Raw genomic sequence first — 22,228 nt, 5'->3', positions numbered from 1 at the left:
AAATTTACGCTGACAATTTAATGAATGTGGACCCCGTTAATGGCGCCCGGGCTGGCTCCCGCGGCCGAGGCCAGCCCTTCCCTACATGTGACATTTTCATGTTGAGGTTTATTGGCAGACTGGAGATAAATCACTGGGCGGGAGGAAGAAGGTGTGCAAGCGCATAATGCCACAGTACGGCTCATAACTCTCCGAGGTTATTATTTAAGCTTCACCACAGCCTGCTCGCCTGCTGCTTACCACTCACAGGAGGCTTTTCTGTCACCGTTCCTACTACCGATGCTATGAGGTCATGTCTCATCTCCCTCAAAGACTCATGTTGCGCATTTAGCGTGAGGGCGGTCGAACAATTTGGCATTGGACAAATTTCCAGTATTTTTGCAGATCCTTCAAATGTCTTACAGTTCATTCTTCAAAATAAAGGCCGTGATTATCCTTATAAATGACACGTAATCCCAAAGTCGCCCACTCTCTCTGGTCATATTCAGTGAGTGAAAGCTAAAAGGTCTTCAATTTGATCCAAGTATCCTTAAAGAATCTTAAACTCTTATTCCTTTAAACTTGCGGATAGCTTTCAAAGAAAATATGATCCAAAAGTTCACCAAGAACATGTCAAAAATGGGATGCATTTGTTGTGTACTAATTTCCAGTCTCACAAGCATTCACAAGATAACTAGGAGGGCCTGACTGAATAATCAGCAGGCCAATGAAATCAGTCAAATTAGCTCTTTATAATCCGCAAATGTCAGCATTTTGTTTTTCAGATTCTTGCTGATTGTTTCAATCAGCCGGCCGATTTCATTGGCCGATATTAGCTCTTTTATACAGTAATTTGTAAAAATTGGCTAATAAAAATAAAAAATAAAAATTCAAAAATAATGACTTTTATGTTTATGTTGCAAAAAATACTCAAAATTTTCTAATTTATCTCTCTGTTGTAAATTTGAGCGGGGAAAATATACTATATGTGTTATATAATACTATAAAGCAATCAACTGTTAAATCTTTTTTACATTTTTTAATTAATTGATCGATTAATCGTTGATCTGAAAAATTCCATATTGGTCAGGCCCTAGTGAACAGTATTGATGATGATAGAATTCTTCATCTTTTCCTTTAAAAAGGTAGGAAACACTAAATCGTCAATATGCAGCATTTCATTTCTCCACATCTCATTTCTACAGCTTTACTAGGAAATCACTATGTCCCATCACTGGTGAGACACATGGTTTAATATGTTTTATTGGCACGCTGGTCCCCCGTAAGTAGGTATGCACCTATGAAAAATGATATGACATGATAAATGTATCAGAAAATATTCTGTTGACCCAAATAAGACATAACAAATTATTACAAATCATTTTGTGGACCACCAATTTGAGAACCACTTGTCACACATTTGTAGCGGGTTAAAAGGTGCTGTGTGTTCCTTTGTTGTGTTAAAACAACCAAAAAATGTCTTGTCCTATCATCTGGCCATGCTCTGATTTGTCAGACAGCGTTGAGATTCGGAGGAGGCGGCAGCTAGCGGAAGAGGAAAGAGAGGAGGTAGACACGCTCGGTTATATTTAGTGACGTTGCGAGACCAACCGAGAGAAGTCCGACCAAGTGTGATGGAGGAGGCGGTAAAAGACAAGGCAAGCACGGGAGGGCGGGGGTTCCACAAAGAGGAAATGTCACGGCTCGGGTTCAGCGGAGTGGTAAATCAGGAGCATCAGCGTGTCAGGGCGTTTAAGGAGGAACTGGAGAGGAACTAAGAAAAGCTATATGATCAGCGATCATACCGGCGATGTCCGGCAAACGCGCTGCCGTCGCAGGAATTTACAACCACGATGCAAACGGAGCCTTTGCGTCGTTCGAAATGTGCTTGCAGATTGTTATTTTGTCAGCTCAGCATTGTGAAGCCTCACGGGGGAGGTGGGCTTGTTTTATTTGACACGTTACAACTGGCAAGGATGTTGAAAGGCAAAAACTGCAAGGAGGAAGAGTAGGCATTTCGAATGTTAGAGACGGGTTTATTTTTTTACGTGTTCACGCTTGCAACAAAAAATTCTTGTATCTCAAATCATCTTTACACATTGACATGAATGTTATTGCCATTAATCTCTTCCAACCTCTCTCCAGAAATGGTACTTAGCCTAAAAAAGAGAGAACTAATGTAATGATTATAAATTAGCTCATTCAAAAGCCAAAAACTTATAAATAATACTTTGTCCTTCACTCCCAAAAACATATTTATAAAATTTGTTAATGCTAGAGCATACAGAAGGCTTTGATACAGCTTCTGACATTAAGAGGTCGCTTAAAGCAATGGTCGTTATTACAAAAACGGCCAGCAGGTGGCGGCAGAGTATAAGAGACCAGCCAGGGCCATGTTGCAACAAGCTCTTTTTGCCAGTATTTTTGACAGGTTTGTCAATAATGATGAAACTTAGCTATATTCTAATGCTAATTGATGCCAAACGGAAACAGATACAAATGTACTTTTTTCCTGATGAAAGAAGAGACTCTAATCTTTCTTTTAGGTTCCATGTTTTTGTAGAAATAGTACAGAATATTCTGTGGATCTTGAAAAATCTGTCAAAACGGTCATAAGTAATAGTAAAACAGCCGGGAGCGAAGGGGATTCCTTCAATGAAAATGACTGGGAGTGATTAATTAAGTAGAACGTAAAGAATTCAAAAAATTTTGCCACATTTTTTGCTTCAATTCATTGAATAGGGTGCTGCTCCCTCTGGCGTTCATGCTTTGACCACCCTGGGTAATTAATGCCTCCCTCAAAATCTGTATGACTACATATATTAATCGTTTAAATACCTTGTAAAGTGAATTCAGAGATTTGTTTCTAAATATAGTTGTTGGGCGAAAGAGCCACTAAACCTTTTTCTGGTCGCTGGCAAACATTTTATTTGCAATATGTTCATAGACACCTCTCTATTTAAAACAATGACGAATGAAGTATTATTACTATTCCTCTATCTCAGCAGGTGCCGTTGTGGCCTTATACCACCCTCTGATGTTGACTAAAATTGACGTCACGCTTCCTTCGGGCTCACATTGCGAACGTCACCAGGTCAATCCCAGAAAACGTGACCTGTGTCGTTCACAATGCAAAGTTACTTGTCACCAGTTTGCCACAAGATGGCACAAAAGCACTACTTTTCTATTAGAAAGAGCTTGTACCCCGCTCTACTCAACACCTGATTGGTTAATTGATAAGGAGGTGTGGCTTATGACAATAGGCGCATGTTGAGTGTTGTTTTCTCTCAACAGTTGCAAGCCAAGGAAAAGTTATCGAAACTAGATGGGAACATAGCGCAGCATTTAGCTGCTGAAAAAGCCAAATGTTTCCCTCGGGCTTCTCACGGAGAGAAAAACAGAAGCGTAAGGAGAGTGATAATTGGAGCACTCCGGGTGAATGCTAATGACGCCGCGTGTCTTCCGCGCGTCTGCATGGGCAAATGTTTGCGAGCTCAACTTTGGCTTTGAACATAACGGCGGATAAAAATCATTAGATGTTTCACACGCGCGTTGTTTTGCAGTCAAGGAGTTCAAATAGCATTTTAATTTGGAATCCTGCAAATAATGGATATCTGGAAGGTACGACAGCAATTTGGCTGAAAAGGTTCCTACGCCTTTGTAGCGTTTCCACACATGCTGGTTGTTTTTCTTGCCTCGCTGGCACACAACTTCACATCTTTACATTTTAAGATTTGTGTTTATTTGTCTCTGGATGTGAAATAACAGAGGGTTGCTTGAGCGACAGTTCTAATCACTCTGCTTTTCCCTAAGGAAGTCCAGATTGCTTCCAACTTTTCCGGGAATGTGAGTGCCAGCATAGATTTGTCCCATCTGTCCGCCGTGGACCAACAATGGCGTGTTTGATATGAAAATCCCATCCTAAGTGGGCTAATGGATTGTGACGAGCAAACTTTGACAGCACGAGTCAATGTTTGTGCCAAGGAAATCCAAAGTCAGCTTAATCGTTTGATGTTTACTAGACGGCAGATTAATTGTTCTTTTTGTTGTTTTTCTAGGAGTTTGCCCCAGTATAAAACAGATGCTGTTTGTGGGTTTTTTAGCTCCTAGTTAGTAGACGGTGCAGTTTGTGACCTTTGAGACCCGTGTCGAAACAGCTTCCTAAGTACCGTATTGTTGTAATGTAAGCTCCATGTTAAGGTGACGAGCTGCATGTCTAAAATAAAATGAAGTTTCATTTTAAAAGTCGATAAATGTCATGAAAAAATTAGGGATGTGAGTATCTGGTATTCGGCTGATACCAGGCCTTATTTCAAGGTATCGGTACTTGCGACAGAAGCCGATACCAGTATTGGCTGCCCTCTTCACAACCAGGAACGAGAAATTACAAATAAGAAGAATAGGATATTGCCATTAATTTCATGCGATTTTAAGGGAAAATGGAATATTGGAATATATTAGTCTATCTTTAAAATTAGTTATTCTTTATATATTTTTTTTAATGTATCAATGTAGCAGTGGAATCGGTATCGATCTGCATAAAAGAAAGATGGAAAAATTACATAACTATATAAAATAAATTAAAAAACAGTATGAATGAACATGAACATTTCAAATTAATTAAAAAAATTGCCAAAAACAAACTTGGCAGTCATCTGAGAGATGGTAAGATCACACAGAGATGCAATATTGTGCAAAATGAAAACTAGGGGACCAAAAATGTTATAAATTAAATAAAATTTAAAATTAATGATAGATGGCAAGACAAATTATACATTAAATAAATAAAAAATAGAAACATAAGAGAGGAAGAAAGTAAGAGTTACTAGTGAGATTTTTGGTGTAAAATTAGATATAAAGCAACCACAAATTCATTAAATAAAATTACAAAATGTATTAGATTTTTTTTTTAAGCAAAATTAAGATCATAATAATAAAATACCAACTTAGAATCTATTTGACATTGAGAAAAAAAAGTTTGTAAGTAGACACAGAAACTCAAAAACTGATTGTAATTACATATTAAGCACCCACAAATATATTTATATAGTTTAAAATATTATATTATATTATATTATATTATATTATATTATATTATATTATATTATATTATATTATATTATATTATATTATAGGGTAGAAAATAAATACTAAACGACCCGACTACAACAAGCCAAATGTACGTTAACAATCAATTGCAAATTAAACATTTCAAAAGGCACTCCTCCTTCCTAGCATAGCGTGTACACACACATGCACACACACACCCACACAATATAACTATACTAATGGGATTCCCTCAGTCAGTGTTTTCTCCTCCTTGTGAAACTTTGTGGCTACCCCCTTTTCTAAACATACACACGTGCACACACACGCACACAGACGCAGTGACATATATGCAAGGGAAGCACAGTGCAGAAATCTGCACCAATGGAAGCGTCTCGCTCGTCGGAGCATCCCGTAAAGCTGCACAGTCTCAGAAAATAAGACCCACATCTGCAATAAAGTCAGTCCATCCCCGGTTATCTCTGCGCGCACACAAACACACGCGCCAACAAACACAAGGCAGCAAAGCAACCAGTCTATGAGCACATGACCCCTCTTGTGGGAACAAAAAATAAATAAAAATCCAGACGCATGCCAATGATGCCTTTGATTGAAAACATGATGGAAAAAGCACACACGCACAACAGGGGAGCAAAAGATGCTAATTGCCCAAACGAGAGGCTACTTAGTGTAGCCGAGCTTATCGCCACGCCGATGCCGAACTGAGTCACACGTACCACATCTCTCTCCTCCTCCGGTCCTCGCATCCCTCCGGCGTTGCTCGTTATTCCCGCCGCCGCCTTCTTCCGTCCTTCTCCGGATGTCTCTCGTCTCTCTCTCGCACGATGTCCCCCGCCCCCCCTCCTCCTCCCCGCCTCGGTTTCCTCTTCACGTGGGGACCTTGGTGGGCATCCCTGGGAAGCTGACTGCCTGGTGGTTGGAGCGCTGCGAGTGGAAGTGAACGGACAGGAGGGGGAGCAAGACGACAAGAGTGAGCAAACAGGCAGTTATCCTCTCATGTGCTCAGCTGCCCCCTCCCTCCTCTTCCCCTCCTCCTCCCAACATCACCGCCGCCGTGGTCCCCCCCCCCCCCCATCCCCAAAACCCCCATTTCACGTAGCTCCGTCCGTCGTGACCTCCTCTCGGGTGTCGCCATGCAAGCCTCCCCCTTGTGTCCTTTTAAAGAGAGGGGGGAGGTGGCGTCGAATTAAAAAGCAGAGTATGTAAAGATGCGGGGAGGGAAGAAGCAAGTGGGGGGAGGATGAGGGGCAGGGTACTTGGTTTTAGAGTGTGTGTGTGTCTGGGGGGGGGGGGGGGAGCTTGGTAGGACTCCAAGGTCAACCGGAGAGGAATGCGGAAAGGCCAAACTAAACATTAAAGAGAATGACACATTGTGCATTTAAAACAACAACCAAAAACTTTGCTTTAAGAATGACCCCGCTAGCTTAATGCCAACATCGTTGAAATGCTACAGGTTAGCATCAGTCACAATTTTAGAACTCTGTAAGTAACGGATATTTGAACACAAATGGCTGCGCAACATGTGTAGACAGAAAATATGCTAATGCTAACAGGTATAGGCTATACAGTATTCTTTATCCTCAAATAATGACAAATATTACAACATCTTGTTGAGTCACTTACTTAATATTAGAAGAAGCAGAACTATTCTTCGTCATTTGTATCTGCATGATTGTATTATACTGCATCCCAGTGGCAGGAACTGTAATAGAAGCAGCACATTCAATTGAACTCATGAGGCACAAACTGTTTAATTGTTTACATGCTGTATTGTAGATTGTTCTGTATTCTATGTTTTTATAGAATACAATATTATAGAGTGCTGTCCTTATTTCCCATTAAAAACACAAATACATTTATTTATTTATTTTTAATTCTTATTTACGAGGGAGGCTGGAACAGATTAAGGGCATTTCCATTTAATCTGAAGGGGAAGTATGAGATTCAAGATTTATAAAAGTGGTCAATCTCAAAGCACAACTGTAATTGTACAAGTATTCATGTAGTGGATGAGTGCCGTTAGATAATGTTTTATTATTTTTTGTCATTAAAAAATTAATTGAATTAAATTTTTTATGTAGTATACATTTTTATTTTATATCCTAAAAATGATTAAATTTTAATGTAATATATTTTTCAATTAATTAATATAGATTTTTTTTATTGTTATAACTTTTATTTAGAGTTATTCATTCTTTTATGAAAAATTATTTTATAAACATTAAATTGAATTCAATTTTGGACAGGGCACAAAGTAGGAGTAGAGAGGATAGAGGGCGACGCAGATGGGAACAGACAGGTGGGATTATTTTACAGATATCTCCCATATGAGCGGGAGCAATGCCAGGAAAGCGTGACCAGCAGGATAATAGAGACGTGTGGAGGGGAGATGGGGGCGGTGGGGGGCTACTCAGTAACCAGCCGCATGGAAACATCACTTCAGTGGTTCAGCTCTCATATCAGTTGTTTTGATGTATGCGCCTACGGATGCGGAATGAATGAGTTGCTGTGTCAACGTGAACAAAGTTTTGATTAGGGGATGAACTCAAATTGCTTGTCTGTAGTGTCTCGGCCGGTTTGAGTTACGACCATGCAGACGCTACACTTCATTTTTTTCACATCAGTCCTCAGCACCAGTAAGATTGGCAGTTTCTGTTCTCTCTGATATTTGTGTGTATTTTTGCTTTCTCCAAACGTGGAGTGTTTAGTTTGGCAAATAGCTAACAGTTCTCCAAATGAGAAGCAAAGTGTTCTTGCTTCAAGCTGTTTATTTGTCATAAATATTCATTCAAAGTACTTCGTTCCAACAGAGCATCTCTGCCATTATCATTGGCCTAACATAAGTCTGCTGCTAGCCTAATGCTAACAGGCAACAGGAAACTCCTAAGTCAGGCTGACGAAAAGTAGATTTTACTTAAACGACACAAAAATTTGGATTGAAATCTGTTCAGGTCAGCTGTTATCTGTTCTTTTACATAAATGATCACAATTCAAATTCCAGATGTGGATCTGGACTTAGCTAAAAATGTTGTTATTCATCACAATCTATTGGTTGTGCAGAATTTACAAATTTAATCCAAATGCACGCCCAAATGTTGCCGTTTTGATGGCATCACCAAAAATGATTGAAATCCCATTTCTGGATCAGTTTGGGTTTTGTTTTCTAAAGTAATGAGAACAAACTGATTTCCTCGTTTGTTTCCTAGTTACATTCAGTCGACCTCTTCATCATCACGGCGTCACCCGAGGAGTGCGACGACAACGCTCACATAGACGGATAACATCTTCTCCTAAACGCCTCCAGAAGTGAGACATCCTATTCCATTTTTATCAGCTGTGATCACTTATCCCCCCCCCACCGCCCCCCTCCCCACTGCCGCTACCTTCTCCTTGTTTCCTCCTCCACCACCGGAATCACATTAACATTCCTGTGTAGATTGTGTTTTCATATCTCTTGGGCGTTCCGCATTTACACTTCACACACGCCTCGTTTTTGGTAATAATCAATTAAGGGAATTTGAGATGCGAAGAAATAAGGGGGGCAGAAGTGCTCCGTGCCTAAATGGCAATCCATTAGGAATATAATGCGTATCATTACAAAGACTCACAATCATCAGAATGGCCTTTATTGCTGGGAAAAGTGCGCGGATACAAACAAGTAATTTCATTCAATATGACAGTGACTAGAGAGAGTAAAAGTGTGATAATGAAAGAAAATAGAACTCAAATCCCCAAATAATAAAATGCAATCAGATACTAATGTGAAGCAGCAATTCATGGATCGCAGGCAGAAACTGTTCCCTGGTGATGTCACCCTGGCAAACAAAACATCTGATGGCAATCACCTGAGTAAAAAGCCTTTAAACGGGGCTCTTTGAATGGATTTTGTTGGGAAGAAAATTATGGAGGCATAAATTGATGTGCGGGGTTTTGAAAATATGGAACGGTAAAAATTATATTAATTGTGTTTGAACTTAACAATGGGTGCAAAATGGCGTGTGCTACTTGGCTGCAACCAACAGAGGCACTGTTGATTCACTCTCAACTAGTCAGCAGTCTGGCAAAAAAACGAAAATAAAAATAATGAAAAGTTAGAATCAGAAAATTCAGCAGGAAAACAAAGTCTGAAGAACAGGCTACTGGCATTTGTTTTTCTGTGGAACATATCTCCAGCTTTTTTTCAGAAAAACTGCCTGATTTAGCTATTTTTGTACCCTAAGATGCCACAAAATGGCGCCAAAACGCTAACAGGCTAATGGAAAAGTCGGCATTGCTGGGAAAAGAGAGTTTTGCTTGTTTCTCTGTGGAGGATATACATGATCCTGCTAGCTTAAACGCTAATGCCAACACTTAATGGGAAATACATATAACCCTTTAAAGCAACACTGAGGAACTTTCAGTGAACATTGATTATGGCGGCACCATATGAACAAAAGCGGTAATGTTATGCCTGAAGGAAGACCTCATTTCCCATGAGGACAAGCGCATTAGTCGTTTTTGAGCTCATGCCAGCAAGTGAAAACCTGTCCAATGTTGATCCTCTGGGTAGCTTTCCTTTTTCTTTTTTGTCTCCTCAGACAAAACCTTTCAGTTGTTTTGCAGCTTCTGCCAGGAAAGCAGTAGGCCTAATCGTGAGTTGACATTCAAATGAAAATATTTTAGCAAGGTTGAAAAGTTCCTAAGTGCAGGTGCTCGAATGATAAACTGCTATCATGTAGTTATAGAACCCTGTGCAAAAATAATCTAGAAGCCCCTTTCCCTGTTTGGCTTTTACATGTAAATAAAACATGAGGCTTATCTAACTTTCTAATGTTGATCCGTCTCCAAATAAATTATATAACTCATCAGCGGTGAATCCGCTGTTGTACAACTTGTGCTCATTCATAGATTTAAAAGATGTTTTAATTGGATGATTCATTTAACTTTAAAATATTTGGGGTGGGGGGGGGGTTAGCTGGTCTGTTAGCTTGTTTTTGTTTACATCCGTCCTGGCTGACACGTGGCCAGAGGGAAGGGAGGCGGGTGCAGCGAGCGCCAGCGTGGATTAGTCCAGCCACAGGGACCTTTTTTTATTTTGGTATTTTTAGGCTTCCACCAGGCGTAAAGCTGCCCCGGGGGAATCAGTCGTTCCTCGGCATCTCTAGTAGCCCTCCTGCAGGAATCCCCCTCAGCGTCCCACCAAGACCCGAGCATGTCCGGCCAGCAGACACCAGAGGACGGCCTCTACGGTGAGTGATGCTCTCCCTCTCAAAAATGCAACTTCATTCTTGTCATACCACCAAAATAACACAAACTTAATAAACTAAAGATGTGTTTTTATAACACTTGTGGAAAAATATTTTGGTTGTAACAATATGAGATTTTTTTTTTTAACAAAATTAAAAATGTGTAACTATATAAGAGAATTTGTGTCATTGTATAAGAATAATACATTTTTAAAAAAGTCTAGTGCATTTCAAATAGCTGAAAGGTATACTTACGTATAGTAACAAAGTATTTGTACTTGGTTACTTCCACTTGTTATTGTTTACCACTGACACCACTGACACCGTCAGCGCTATTTATTTTTTTTATTTACCCTAAACAATTAGTTTGAATTCAAATCACTTCATAATAATTTCTTGTATGTATTTTAATACTTTTTTTTAATTACTATTTATTTATTTAGTTTTAACATTGACATAAAGATAATGTCACAACTGTATCTGTTATTGTTGCCACCACTGACACCGTTTCTGTGTAACGGGATTTGCTGACTCACCTGCGTGTATCTCAGTAAGCCAATTAAGATGCACAGATTTCTCGACGCTTATAGCCCGCTTGCAGGCAAGCAGCCCAACTTCTGCGCCACCACCAATCACAGTCGTTTAATTGAAATCGAGCAATAATTGACGCCCGGTTAAATCGATTTATTTTACTCATAAAATCGTGTTGAAATGTGTATTTCAGTTCAAAGTAATTTGGCTACTAGAAAGTAGTAATAGTAACTGCAGCACTTTGCCATTACAATTGGCCCACATTGCCAAACATGTCCTTGTGTGACGTCCATGTCCTAGCGTGTTCTTTAAACGAGTATGCTAGCTAATGCTATTGATGAGTCTCATGTGAAAGTGGGTTGTTTGTGTTGATTAATTGAACGACTGCATACTGCATACAAATATGTAACATGGGTTTGTGACCGTGTACATGCTTGAAGCATGGTGTTGATTCTTTCGAAGCCTCTCTTTTTTAAATGTTTTGCTGCCATCTTATGGCATCTGTACATAACCCATTTTGGAGGGGCATCAATTTTTCACAGTTTTGCAAGTATTCTGGAATTTTACCTTTAAAAAAAAAAAAGGTTGATCGCTGTAAATGCTAACGCATTCCGCTTGATAATGCCCGTAAAAAATGCTTCGCATTAGATGTGGTAATATAGCTGAGAAGTCTATTTATTCCATGACAATTCCATTTATAAAATCAGGCAATTTGATTTTAAAAATGTAAAAAATATATATTTTGTTTAAATTTAAAAAATGAATTATATGATTATTATGAACCAACACTACCTCAATTATTTGTATTATTAGAACAACTGGTTAGGAAGTGAATTTTAATAAAAATAAAATAGATTACAACTAATGAATAAAAATCCAATTTGAATACAAACATTTTTTGAATTTTGCACTCTTCCAACTTTATTCCCATTATAGTATAAACTTAATTTTCTTAAAAATACATAAAAATTGGGACTTTATTTTAGAAAAATTTATCAACCTAAAATGTTTTTCTCCAAATGTGTAAAAGTAAAAGAGCTTGAAGTTACTTTCAATATAAATACAAACCTAATCAATTTAATTTTGACTCCCACCCAAAAAAAAATCCAGTAAAGTTCCAAATTTAATTTCATTAAAAAGTTAAAAAATTATTTTAAAAAACATTTTTTTTTTTTTATCAAACCTACCACCGTTAATTGCTATTGTTGCTGAAAGAAAAATACATAAAAAAAAAAAGATTGAATCGTTCATTGAGTTGCATGAGGTCTTAGATGCCACACAACAACTCGGCAATGCAGCACAAGAATTACTGCAGATAGATCAGCAAAGCGGTTATGTCATAAATCTCTTCTGTAGGGACCAACAAAAAAAAAAAAGCCAAACTAGGGCAATGGCACAGATTCCTCATCCCTCCCCTCGATGCTCTACTGTGCTCAGTCATGACACACACAAACACACATGCACACACAGCAAACACACGACATCACGTAAGTGGAGGTTAGCTACGATTGGCTGTGAATGTTGTGCACAAACAACAAGAGGGCGGACGTAAGAGGGTGAATGGCTAATCTCCAACAGAAATAAGATCTTACGTAAGCGAGCATGCTGTCAGGCCTGCTTACTGTTGAGCTGTGCACTAAAACAACCGTGCATGTGTGTGTCGTGTGTCTGTCTATATACCACGTATGTGTGTGTGTACCTCATGAACCTTTTCTGTCCATTCAGTCATTTAATGGCTGTGTGTGTTCATTTGATTTTCATGGATGGCTCTCAATGCCACAGTCAGAAGAGAAAAAGAGGATGAAATTTGAATTGTATACGAATAAAGTCACAATTTTTCAAGGTATTTTTAAGAGGATGAAATATGTATTATGAGTATAATAAGTATTATGATAGCAAAATGAATACTTTTTTATGACAAAAAGTTTATAATTTGCAAAACATTTTGAATTGTGTAAGAATTAAGTCAGAGAGAAAATGTCACAATACAAGCAGAGAACAAAAATACACGAATGAAATTGGAATTTTGCAAGAATTTTTTAATTGGAATTTTAAGCGCATGAAATGGGAATATTACGAAAATGACATTTGTCACTTTATGATAAAACGGCTCTAATAAAATATGGGTTGGGGAAGAGAATTTTGCAAGAATAAAGACAGAATTGTACTGTAATTTTTATATGCAACCTTAGGAGAATAAAATTTAAATATTATGAGATTGAAATACATACATTTTTGGGACAAAATGTTGTCAAATATGTGGAGAGAAATAATTTTACAATTAGAATTTTCTGGGAATATAATAAAAATACAATATTTTGAAAATACAATTTATAGTATTATCAAAAACAGATTCTAATCGTATATTTTTTTCACAAATATAGTAGGAATTTTCTGCAAAGAGAATAAAATCAAGTAAAATAAAATATGAGAATAAAAGTTGTGATTATATTTTTTATTAATTTTGCAAGACTTAAGTTGAAATACTGCTGACTAGAGAGAAAAGCAAGTAGTTTTTAAAATGTAATTTGAAAAGAGCATAAATTAAATATTAGGAATATAAAACTCATAATTTATTGAGAAAAAGCTTCTAATACTATGTGAACAAATTTGAATGTTACAAGAGCAATGTTGGAGTTTTACTGTTATTTTTTTTCCACACAATTTTTAAGATCATCGATTTTCAGATTGAAACATTCCAAGAACACAATTGTTAATGAATAATATGGAAAATCTTGGCATTTTGTACTGTACAAAATATCTACAGTACATTCATGAAGTATTTATATTTTGTAAGTTGTGTGTATTTCCCCCGTGCAGGCTCCTGGGTGGAACTTGAGGAGTTGATTGCCACCGTGAGCCGCAGGGAGAGTCTAACGGGGCCGGAGGACAGCATCTCGTCTGCCCTGCAGGGGGAGCTAGAGAGGATCCTGCTGGAGGCGCAGCTGGAGTGCGAGAGGAACCGAGACAGGTAGCGATCCGACACCACGTCACAAAACACGTCGTTAACATCCACGCCGCTCTTGATCGTGTCAGCAGAAATATTCAAGAGCGCGTGCACTTAAAGTTAAAGTAACGTATCACGGCCCATTAGCATAGGCAACGGCACCCAAAAAGGTACGACCAACTAGTAGGTATACATGAGGCAATCGCGGGGTAACGACGCGCAGGTGAGTGCAAGACAGTTAAAGTCAGGTATCGGCTCAAGCTTACCCACGAATCTTATAAGGGCACGCGTAACAGAAAACGGATGCATGGATGATTTTTATTAGTATACAGTATGTGGTGTACGTTCTGAACAATAATGTCGTCTCACTGTCTGCAGCCCCCCGCAGGTTGGGACCCCACAGTCAACTGGCTCCCCCAGACCCCCTAGTGATCCTGACAGTGACTGTATCACCATACAGGTGCAAATCATCTTTTAGATACTGTAGTTAGCTATTGTAGGTATATCAAGCTAGATAGATAGATAGATAGATTGATTGATTTATTGATTTGTGTTATACTGATCATATGATCCCTCCGTGGTGATGTGAACAGGAGGAGAATGACAGGAAAGTTGACACTGATTGGGTGTGGGACTGGTCCAGCAGGCCTGAAAACATGCCGCCCAAGTAAGTACAAGCACTTAAAAATATATATATATAATATTTATGAGCTTTATTTGTGTTTGTTTTATTTTATTCCCTTGGATTTTTATTTTGTTAAGGGAACACGCTGCCAAAATATTAGAAAAAAATTTAAAGCAAGCGTGTGTGTGTGTTTTTTTTGTATCCTTTCACATGTATTTTACCAATTTTTAATTAAATATTTAATTTAGTGAATTTGTATTATTATTATTATTATTATCATTAAATAATGTTTCCTTTTAATTGTGTTCAAAGCTGTTCATTTTGTGGTCATTTTTAAACATACAGTATTTGATTTAAATTGTACAATTATTATTTGTTTTTGCATTTTTGGTTTTTGTTAGATTTTTGTTAGTTGGCTCGTTACTTTATTTGGGGTATTTTAAACAATGTTTTATTATTTCACTATGCCTCATAAATAAATGTTTACAATCCAAATAATATGTTGCAACAAACACATTTAAAAAAATAATAATAATAATGTTGCAACATTATTTTATTTTTTTAAGCTATCAGTGACATTCTGTAATGCATTACAATGCAACACAGAAATGTGATACTTATTGTCACTGCAATAAAAAATATTTGGGATGCATTATACAATATCAAGCTGTCACATTGAGGCAAAACTATGTCCAAATAAATAAATAGTATATTTGGATATAAAAAATAACAGTCTCAATTCAGAGATATTTTTGGGGATGTAACGGTATTGTAAATATTGTGTTATTGTCAAAGCCAGTCCTGCCGTTTGAATGGCTACGGCAATACCGCAATATCTGAAAATAATATTTCCCTATATTTATTCATTATTATTTGTGGACTAAATGGCAAAAATCCCAATTAGCGATCCATTCTTTTCATTAGACACCGACGCCATGGACATCTCTTCTCACTGTTGCCATTGACATGATATTTTGTCGGTGTCACACAGAGAGTTCGTGTTTCAGCACCCGAAGCAGTCGAGCTCGTTCAGCGTTCGCAAGACAGAGGTGATGAAGAAGAGAGGGATCTTTTCGTCCGACGTGCTCCTCGTCCTCGTACCCTCGCTGCTGGCCTCGCATCTCCTCACGCTGGGCATCGGGTACGATGCTATGTGACTGTTTCGCTTCTTGTAGACGTGACCAGGTGTCTTCATACTTGAAATTCTTACTTAATGCTTTCAATTTAATTTGTGGATTTCAATTAATACCATGAATAAAAATGAAATGTTAAAAAGTGCATTTATTTTAACATATGCATTCTTTAACTTTAAGTGGAGTGTCAATTATTCGCTGATTTCCCGATTCTGAGTCATACTCAGTTTCTATCCACTGCGAATAGCTGCAAGTCCACTGTATATACAGTACAGTACATATGAACGTATTATACTGCCCCCTGGTGGCCAAGGAGTGCACACCAGAAGGAGCAGTGCAATGTCAATGGACAATGAAACATGAAATCATGATGCACAAACTATTTATTAAATTTTTGACATTCTATTTAATTATTTTATTACTGTATTTTTAATATATTAATATATGTATTTTCTTTTTTTAAATGGTGTTTTACGGGGGGGGTCTGCCTCGGATAAGTGACATTTTGAACTATACATAACTTAAAGCTAATATGTAAATAATATTAACAATAATTTTGTCTTTTCCTCTCTGTCTCTCTTTCTTTTTTTTTTTAGAATCTACATCGGAAAACGTTTGGCCGCTTCCACGACTAGCACGCTGTGACATTAGCTCCAGGCTAACCTAGCCCCTTCCCCAGTAAGGTCGCAACCATAGTACCTCGCCTGTTTGCTGTTGTGTTTATCACCGTGTGTGCGTGCGGTTGTGTGTGTGTGTAGCCATGTCGTTAGGGCCCTTAAGGGGGATTGGTGTTGGGAGGGGGGTGGGGGTGGAGGGGAGGCTGGCAAATGAGTCATGCTGAGGTCACTTTAGCCTCTAAAGACTAATCAGAGAGAAGACCAGATGATACAAGGGGGGGAGAAAAAAAGAACACACAAATAAATAAAAAAAGAGGACACCATGTCTGTATTATATATGCCAGCCCTTCGGACAACCTTGGGGGTGGAGAAAAAAAATCTGTCATTTGTCACAAGTAATGACCCTCTATACAGCTCAAATAAAAGTTTTCCTCCCCCTGTCATGTATTTAAAGCAGACGTGTAGTTTTCGGGAGTCAATGTAATGTAGGAGTTCTTGTACTTTTTTTTGTCCCTTAATCCAATTAAATGTTTAACCTCCCCCAAAGACAATCATGATCCCATTAAACATCACTCCTACAAACCCTCAGAGTGTGTGTCGGCCCTTTTATCCAGGCCTCGTTGCTATTTGGGGTTGGGGTTGAACAATTTTGGAGGAATTTGACGTTTTTGCATTAGTTGTTAGCATTAAGCTAAATTGACTGTGTTATGGTACAGTACAAAACGTAAGATTCACTTTGGTTTGTTTAGCTTGACAGTAAACTTCAACGGGAGTGGCGTTAAACAGCGTGAAGGCTTTTTTTTTTTTTTTGAAGAATTGTTGAAGTGAGTTGAGTTGAGTTCATTGGCACCATACATTGCTCGTACCTTTTTTTTTCCTTGCATGCCAAAGCAAAAAAATTGACCAATTGACGGCTCGTATCTCAAGGCACGCATAATCCTGAAGCAGTGGTTTACGAGTTTTCTTTGCATTTTTTCAACCGTCTCCAGTGTTGTGAATGCCATCTGCCTTCATCATTCCTTCCCTCACTTCAGTCCCCCTCCTCTTTTTTTTAACAAGCTTCTTCTTTCTCAGACCAGACAAGGCTCGGACCTTTTATTGCTTCCCTGTAAACCCCAAGATGTCTTTCCTGGGGAGAATGAAGTCACATTTCTTGTAGAGATTAAAATGATTTACTTCGGGTAAGACTACGAGAAATAATATGTGAAGTTGCGATAACAGCAATAAAGTTGGAATATTACGAGAAAAGTTTGGATTATTGCGGCAATCGCGTCATAGTATATTATTCCAGGAGTGATGCTATAAGACTCCCAATTTTAAAAAAGTCATATTATTATGGGAATATTGCTGTAATATTATGACAAAAAGTTTGTTGACAAGAATAATACTGTAAAATTATGAGGAAAATTTTGTATTAATTAAGGAACAATAATGTAATATTACTCAAAATTGTTGCAGGAAGAATGCAGAAATAGTGAAAGTTGTTTTGTAACAAGAAAATTGATGTAAATTTACATTTACAGGTATAATGCAGTAGAAGAAGAAGAATTCTGAAATGTTATTACATAAACACTAAAAGAAAAAAAGGTGTTTTGGCAGGAATAATGAAAAATAATCCAGTAATATTACAAGAAAAAAAAGCTTATTATTACAGTAATCATGCCATAATATTGTGTGGAAAAAAGTTGTAATATTACTGGAATCATGCCGTAATATTGAGAGATGAGAATCATATTTTTAATGTTGTGTTATAACCAGAAAACATATTGAGGAAATTATGTTTTAATATCATGGCAAAAAAAAAGAAGTCATTTTTGGTATGAATCTGTATTATTTATAATTTTTAAAAAATTACACAAAATAGTCCATAGTATCACGAGGAAAAAAACTTATCATCATAGGCATAACGCCACTATATTAAAAGAAAAAAATATATTATTACAGGAATAAAGTTGCATTATTACAATAGACAAGATCAATTGTAATAATTCACGCCCAACTTTCGCAATGCTAAAAGGTCACCAGATTGTTTCTCTTAACAGCCAAAGATGGGCCTTTTTACTACTTCCCCGAAAAGCCTTTCCCTCGTGAACATGTCAAAATCAAGGCCCGTGAAGGTTTTGGTGTGAACCTTTTGTGGTCCAAGCCCGAATGCGTGTCGGCCATTAGCGACATTTGATGTACGGCGTCTCGGCCTCAACATCAACAACAACAAGGTGAGCGAGCAGGCGCCTGTTTTTCATTCTCCACACGTTGCCTTACATTCTCACGCTGGCGTGTTTCGCCGCCGCCCTTTCGTCGGGAGGTTTAAGCAATCACACGTGCATGCTTCGCAAGTACACGTCGAAACATTTTACGGGTTTGCAATGAAACGGACCGCAGAGATTATGTTCCGCAATTTCTGGATGGGAACGTTGTTACCAGAATAAAGTTGATGTCTGTCTTTCTCACTCCAAGCTGTTACTCAAGTGTGAATTCCACTATTGAGCCTCGTTATGTTGTTGCAATACACCAGAGGGATCTGTGAGCTGAAGTGGCGGGATGAGGCAGCTGTTTTGCATTCAAACAATCACAGACAGCAAATTAAATTGCTGTATCTGAGATATGTCACATTTCGAGAACATGGCGGAACTATTGCATGTACTCTGCGCTAGGATATGAGCCCTTCAAAGAGTTTGGTCGGGCTCCATGAGTGGGCTAACGTTTGGTAATAGCTATCGTATTCTAGTATGGAGGAGTGCGTCCTTCTATGAAGCAAGCCACATGTGCAAAAGTGAGGATATCGGAGATGCGACGCAGGCCTTGTTGGAGCGCGAAGGCGCAGACGTTGTGCTGGCTCTACAGTTTTTCCTTTTTCGGACTCGCCACTTCCTGCCATGTCGTAAGCTAATGCCTTTAGCAGAGAGACGTACAGAACGCTAGCTACATGCTGAAGATGTATGGCTATTCCAGCACCTGGTAGCTGGGCATCTGTGGGTGTCTGAATCCACTGCTTAAGAAAGAAACCATCAATGGTAGACAAAAAAGAATCATCCTTGAAATAATAATAAATAAATAAATAAATAAATAAGTCCTACTTAGGATAATAATGTAATATTATGAGGTGGAGAAAAAATAATTGTTCCAATTTTGAAGTTGTATTGTAATTTGGATTAAAGTGAAGTAAATATTAATTATGTAAAGTCATGGTTTTTTTTAGAAAAAAAATAATAAATCACTCTTTTTCACAGAATGAATTTGGATTATTAACTTATTCACTGCCATTGACGGCTATATTATATTATCGCCTGACACCCCTAATTTTAAATAATCATCTCGTCAGGCGATTATTATTTTTTTATTGTAATTAATCACATGACTTCACTAGTTAACTCACGATTAATCACAAATTGTATATCTGTTCTAATTGTACAATATTTTTTTCTAGGTTTTCATACTCTTGTTAACAAAAGTGGGAAAAAAATTAAACTAAAAGAAATAGCTCAAATGAATTTTTGACATCTATAGTTGTCAATGGCAGTGAATGAGTTAAAAAAAAGATATACTTTCAAAAATAAAAGCATAATATGAGAGAAAAAGTGTTGTTAAAGGAATCAAATTGTAACATTATGATGGAAAAAATGCTTACAATTACATTTATGTTTTAATGGATTACCTTTAAATAAATAAAAAAGTATTAAAGTTCCACAAAATAGTAACAGATGTAAAGTTGTTTTCACAAATATGGACATTTAAATATATAAATATTTTCTTCCAAGAATAAAATCTTTATATTACAACAAAAATGTACAAATGTTATGTAAATTAGGTTGTGCTTTGGGGGAAATAATTGCAATGTTTAAAAAAAAAAAAAGTCTTGTAGTTATAAGACTATAGTCTTTTTTCATGAAAAGAATAAATTGAAACAGTACAAGAAAAAAGTCTTCAGTTTATGAGAAAGTCGTGACATTAAATATAAAATATGGCGACATTTAGAGAAGAAAAATTAATACAGTATACATGACTAATGTTGGATTTAAAAAAATACAATAACTAAATCCTACTACTTTTTTTACATACAGTAATTCAGTCATTCTATTGCACACAAAAAATACAGTAATTTATTTTAAAAGTAAAATATTAATATAAGAAAATTTGTAATATTACCTTCAAAAAAAGTCATCACGTTAAGTGGGTTTTTGTTTGTTTGCTTTTGTCACCTTGCATTCACAAATCTCCTCCATGTGCTCTTGAATCTCCTTTTTCGTGGGGGCAGACGGATTTCTATCGTAATCGTCGCATCACATCCCAACAACGCAACATCGCAATACCACCTGGTAGAAGAATCAGCGGCGCACAATGCTCGCGTTGTTCCGCTCCGCGCATGTTGACGCGTTTTCGTCTGCTGGACTTTCTCCCTCGCGTCACTTGGCGGAATGAGTCAATAAGCCGTGACGTTACGGGGGCAGGGGCCGGAGAAGGTGTCGAAAAAGAGAACAAAGTGCATTCCCATGCGACTCCTCCGGTTGATTTAGCGTGTTTTAATTACGTGCAGGTGGACTTGAGAAGCGGCGAATCGGAGGCGTTGACGGATGATCGGAGAGCGCACACATGCTCAACACATCAGACGCCGACAGTGCCGGTTGCGAAACGGCCAAAGACACTCTGTTGCGTGTTGTTTTTTTCTCTTTCGAGACGATACGGAGAGTTGCGTCGCCCCCTCCCATCAATCTCTCGGCCTTATTGCCGTTTTCCAAGAAGGGCAAGAAGGAGGGTTTTGCGTTTCAGTGGCCACAGACATTTTGAGTGATCCTACAGACATGATGTGAAATAGCAACTTTGTTTTTAGTGCGCTTTTTGAGTTTTGTGTTTATTTTTTATTTGTATTTTTTATCATTTATCTTTATTTCATTTTTATTGTTTTATTTTTTTTATTTTTATATAAGGCAAGGCATGCTTTATATATATATTGATAATGTACACTGACAACAACATATTACCAGAAGACTTTCAACCATTTCAAAGTAGAGAATTAAAACTAGGTTTCTAGAATATAAGTGATTTAAAAAAACGTAATTAAGGGTAAGGGAATAAAGCAACATTTTAACCTGGATTTAAAAATATTTACACTCTGGGCTGATTTATTCCATTTGTGTACGGCATAGTAGCTATATGCTTCTTCACCATGTTTGCTTTGAACTCTGGGCTCTGCTAATTGACCCGAATCTGCAGGCATAAGAGCCCTATTGGGTTTATATTCAATTATAATTATTATTAATATTTTCATTTAAATGTAATTTTTAATTAATTTCACACTTAATTGTATATATTTTAAAATATTTTATTCTATTATTTTATGCATCATTGAATCTATTTTTTGTTTATTTTATTGTACATGTAATCCATTTTTATTTTTGTCTTTATTTTGTACTTTTCATTTTTATTAATTCAGCTTTTATTATATTTTTAATTTCGTCTTTTGTCTTACTGTTTTTAATTCAACTTCAATGTCATTTTATTTGTTTATTTTTGTTTGTATTTAATTTGAATTCATTTGTAATTTAATTAAATGTTATTTTAATATTTTATTCTAATACATTGTTCATCAAAGATTTAATTTTAATTTTATTTAAGCCATTTTATTTTTGTCTATCAGAATTCTGTACTTTGCAGAAAATGATCTCCTTAGCGAAATTTGCTTTGCCAAAAATTCATCTGAACTCGATTACCCATTTGGCAGTAGTGTAAATGCAGCATGGAAAATCCCATTCAAATCCAGCCTGTGAGGCATGTGGATCCAGATTGACAGGTGACAAACGCTGAAGCCTTGGCGGAGGTACGCCCGCCCTCGCCAGTGCTTCTGTGAGGCTGTTCCTGTAAAGCATTAAATCGCAGTTTGTCTCCAGCGTTTAGTCTGGTACGAACAGTAACATTGTAATTTGTGGTTTCCTCCAGTCGGGTGTTTGGTACCACAAAAAAGGTGCTGACTGGCAGCTCTTACGTAACCTCCCTCAGGTACGACGCTCGTAAGACTCGGACGTCCCGCGGGGTTTGCGAGCGCCAGCCCGGCGGTCGCGTCGTGCTGCGCCGCAACAGCTTCTGTCCGACGCTAAACTGCTGATTTG

General features: G+C 37.5%; 2 protein-coding genes across 5 annotated transcripts in view; one reads left to right on the top strand and one right to left on the bottom strand.

Annotated features, from left to right (window-relative positions):
• The window catches only part of LOC147161739 (uncharacterized), a 36,753-nt gene extending 30,706 nt beyond the window's left edge, over positions 1-6,047 (bottom strand). For both annotated transcript variants that reach the window (XM_086095924.1, XM_086095925.1), the window contains exon 1: positions 5,763-6,047. The gene's annotated coding sequence lies outside the window, so the exon portion shown is untranslated. The remainder of the gene's footprint in view (positions 1-5,762) is intronic.
• LOC147161738 (BCL2/adenovirus E1B 19 kDa protein-interacting protein 3) overlaps positions 1-16,712 on the top strand; it is a 43,299-nt gene extending 26,587 nt beyond the window's left edge. Inside the window, exons 1-8 of one of the 3 annotated variants that reach the window (XM_086095932.1) lie at positions 5,998-6,016; positions 8,253-8,352; positions 10,134-10,274; positions 13,623-13,773; positions 14,128-14,209; positions 14,343-14,416; positions 15,366-15,515; positions 16,104-16,712. In XM_086095932.1, coding sequence (XP_085952058.1) covers positions 10,238-10,274; positions 13,623-13,773; positions 14,128-14,209; positions 14,343-14,416; positions 15,366-15,515; positions 16,104-16,152 — 543 coding nt within the window. In that variant the 5' untranslated portion in view covers positions 5,998-6,016; positions 8,253-8,352; positions 10,134-10,237 and the 3' untranslated portion in view covers positions 16,153-16,712. Of the gene's footprint in view, positions 1-5,997; positions 6,017-8,252; positions 8,353-10,062; positions 10,275-13,622; positions 13,774-14,127; positions 14,210-14,342; positions 14,417-15,365; positions 15,516-16,103 lie in introns of those variants that run through there. The other 2 variants (XM_086095930.1, XM_086095931.1) reach the window with 2 other exon arrangements.
• The last annotated feature ends 5,516 nt before the right edge of the window (positions 16,713-22,228 follow it).

The sequence above is a fragment of the Leptonotus elevatus genome, chromosome 15, assembly GCF_054856555.1.
Source record: "Leptonotus elevatus isolate MCC_2025b chromosome 15, RoL_Lele_1.0, whole genome shotgun sequence".
NCBI lineage: Eukaryota > Metazoa > Chordata > Actinopteri > Syngnathiformes > Syngnathidae > Leptonotus > Leptonotus elevatus.
The sequence above is the reverse complement of the archived record's forward strand: the minus strand, read 5'-3'. Positions and strand labels throughout refer to the sequence as shown.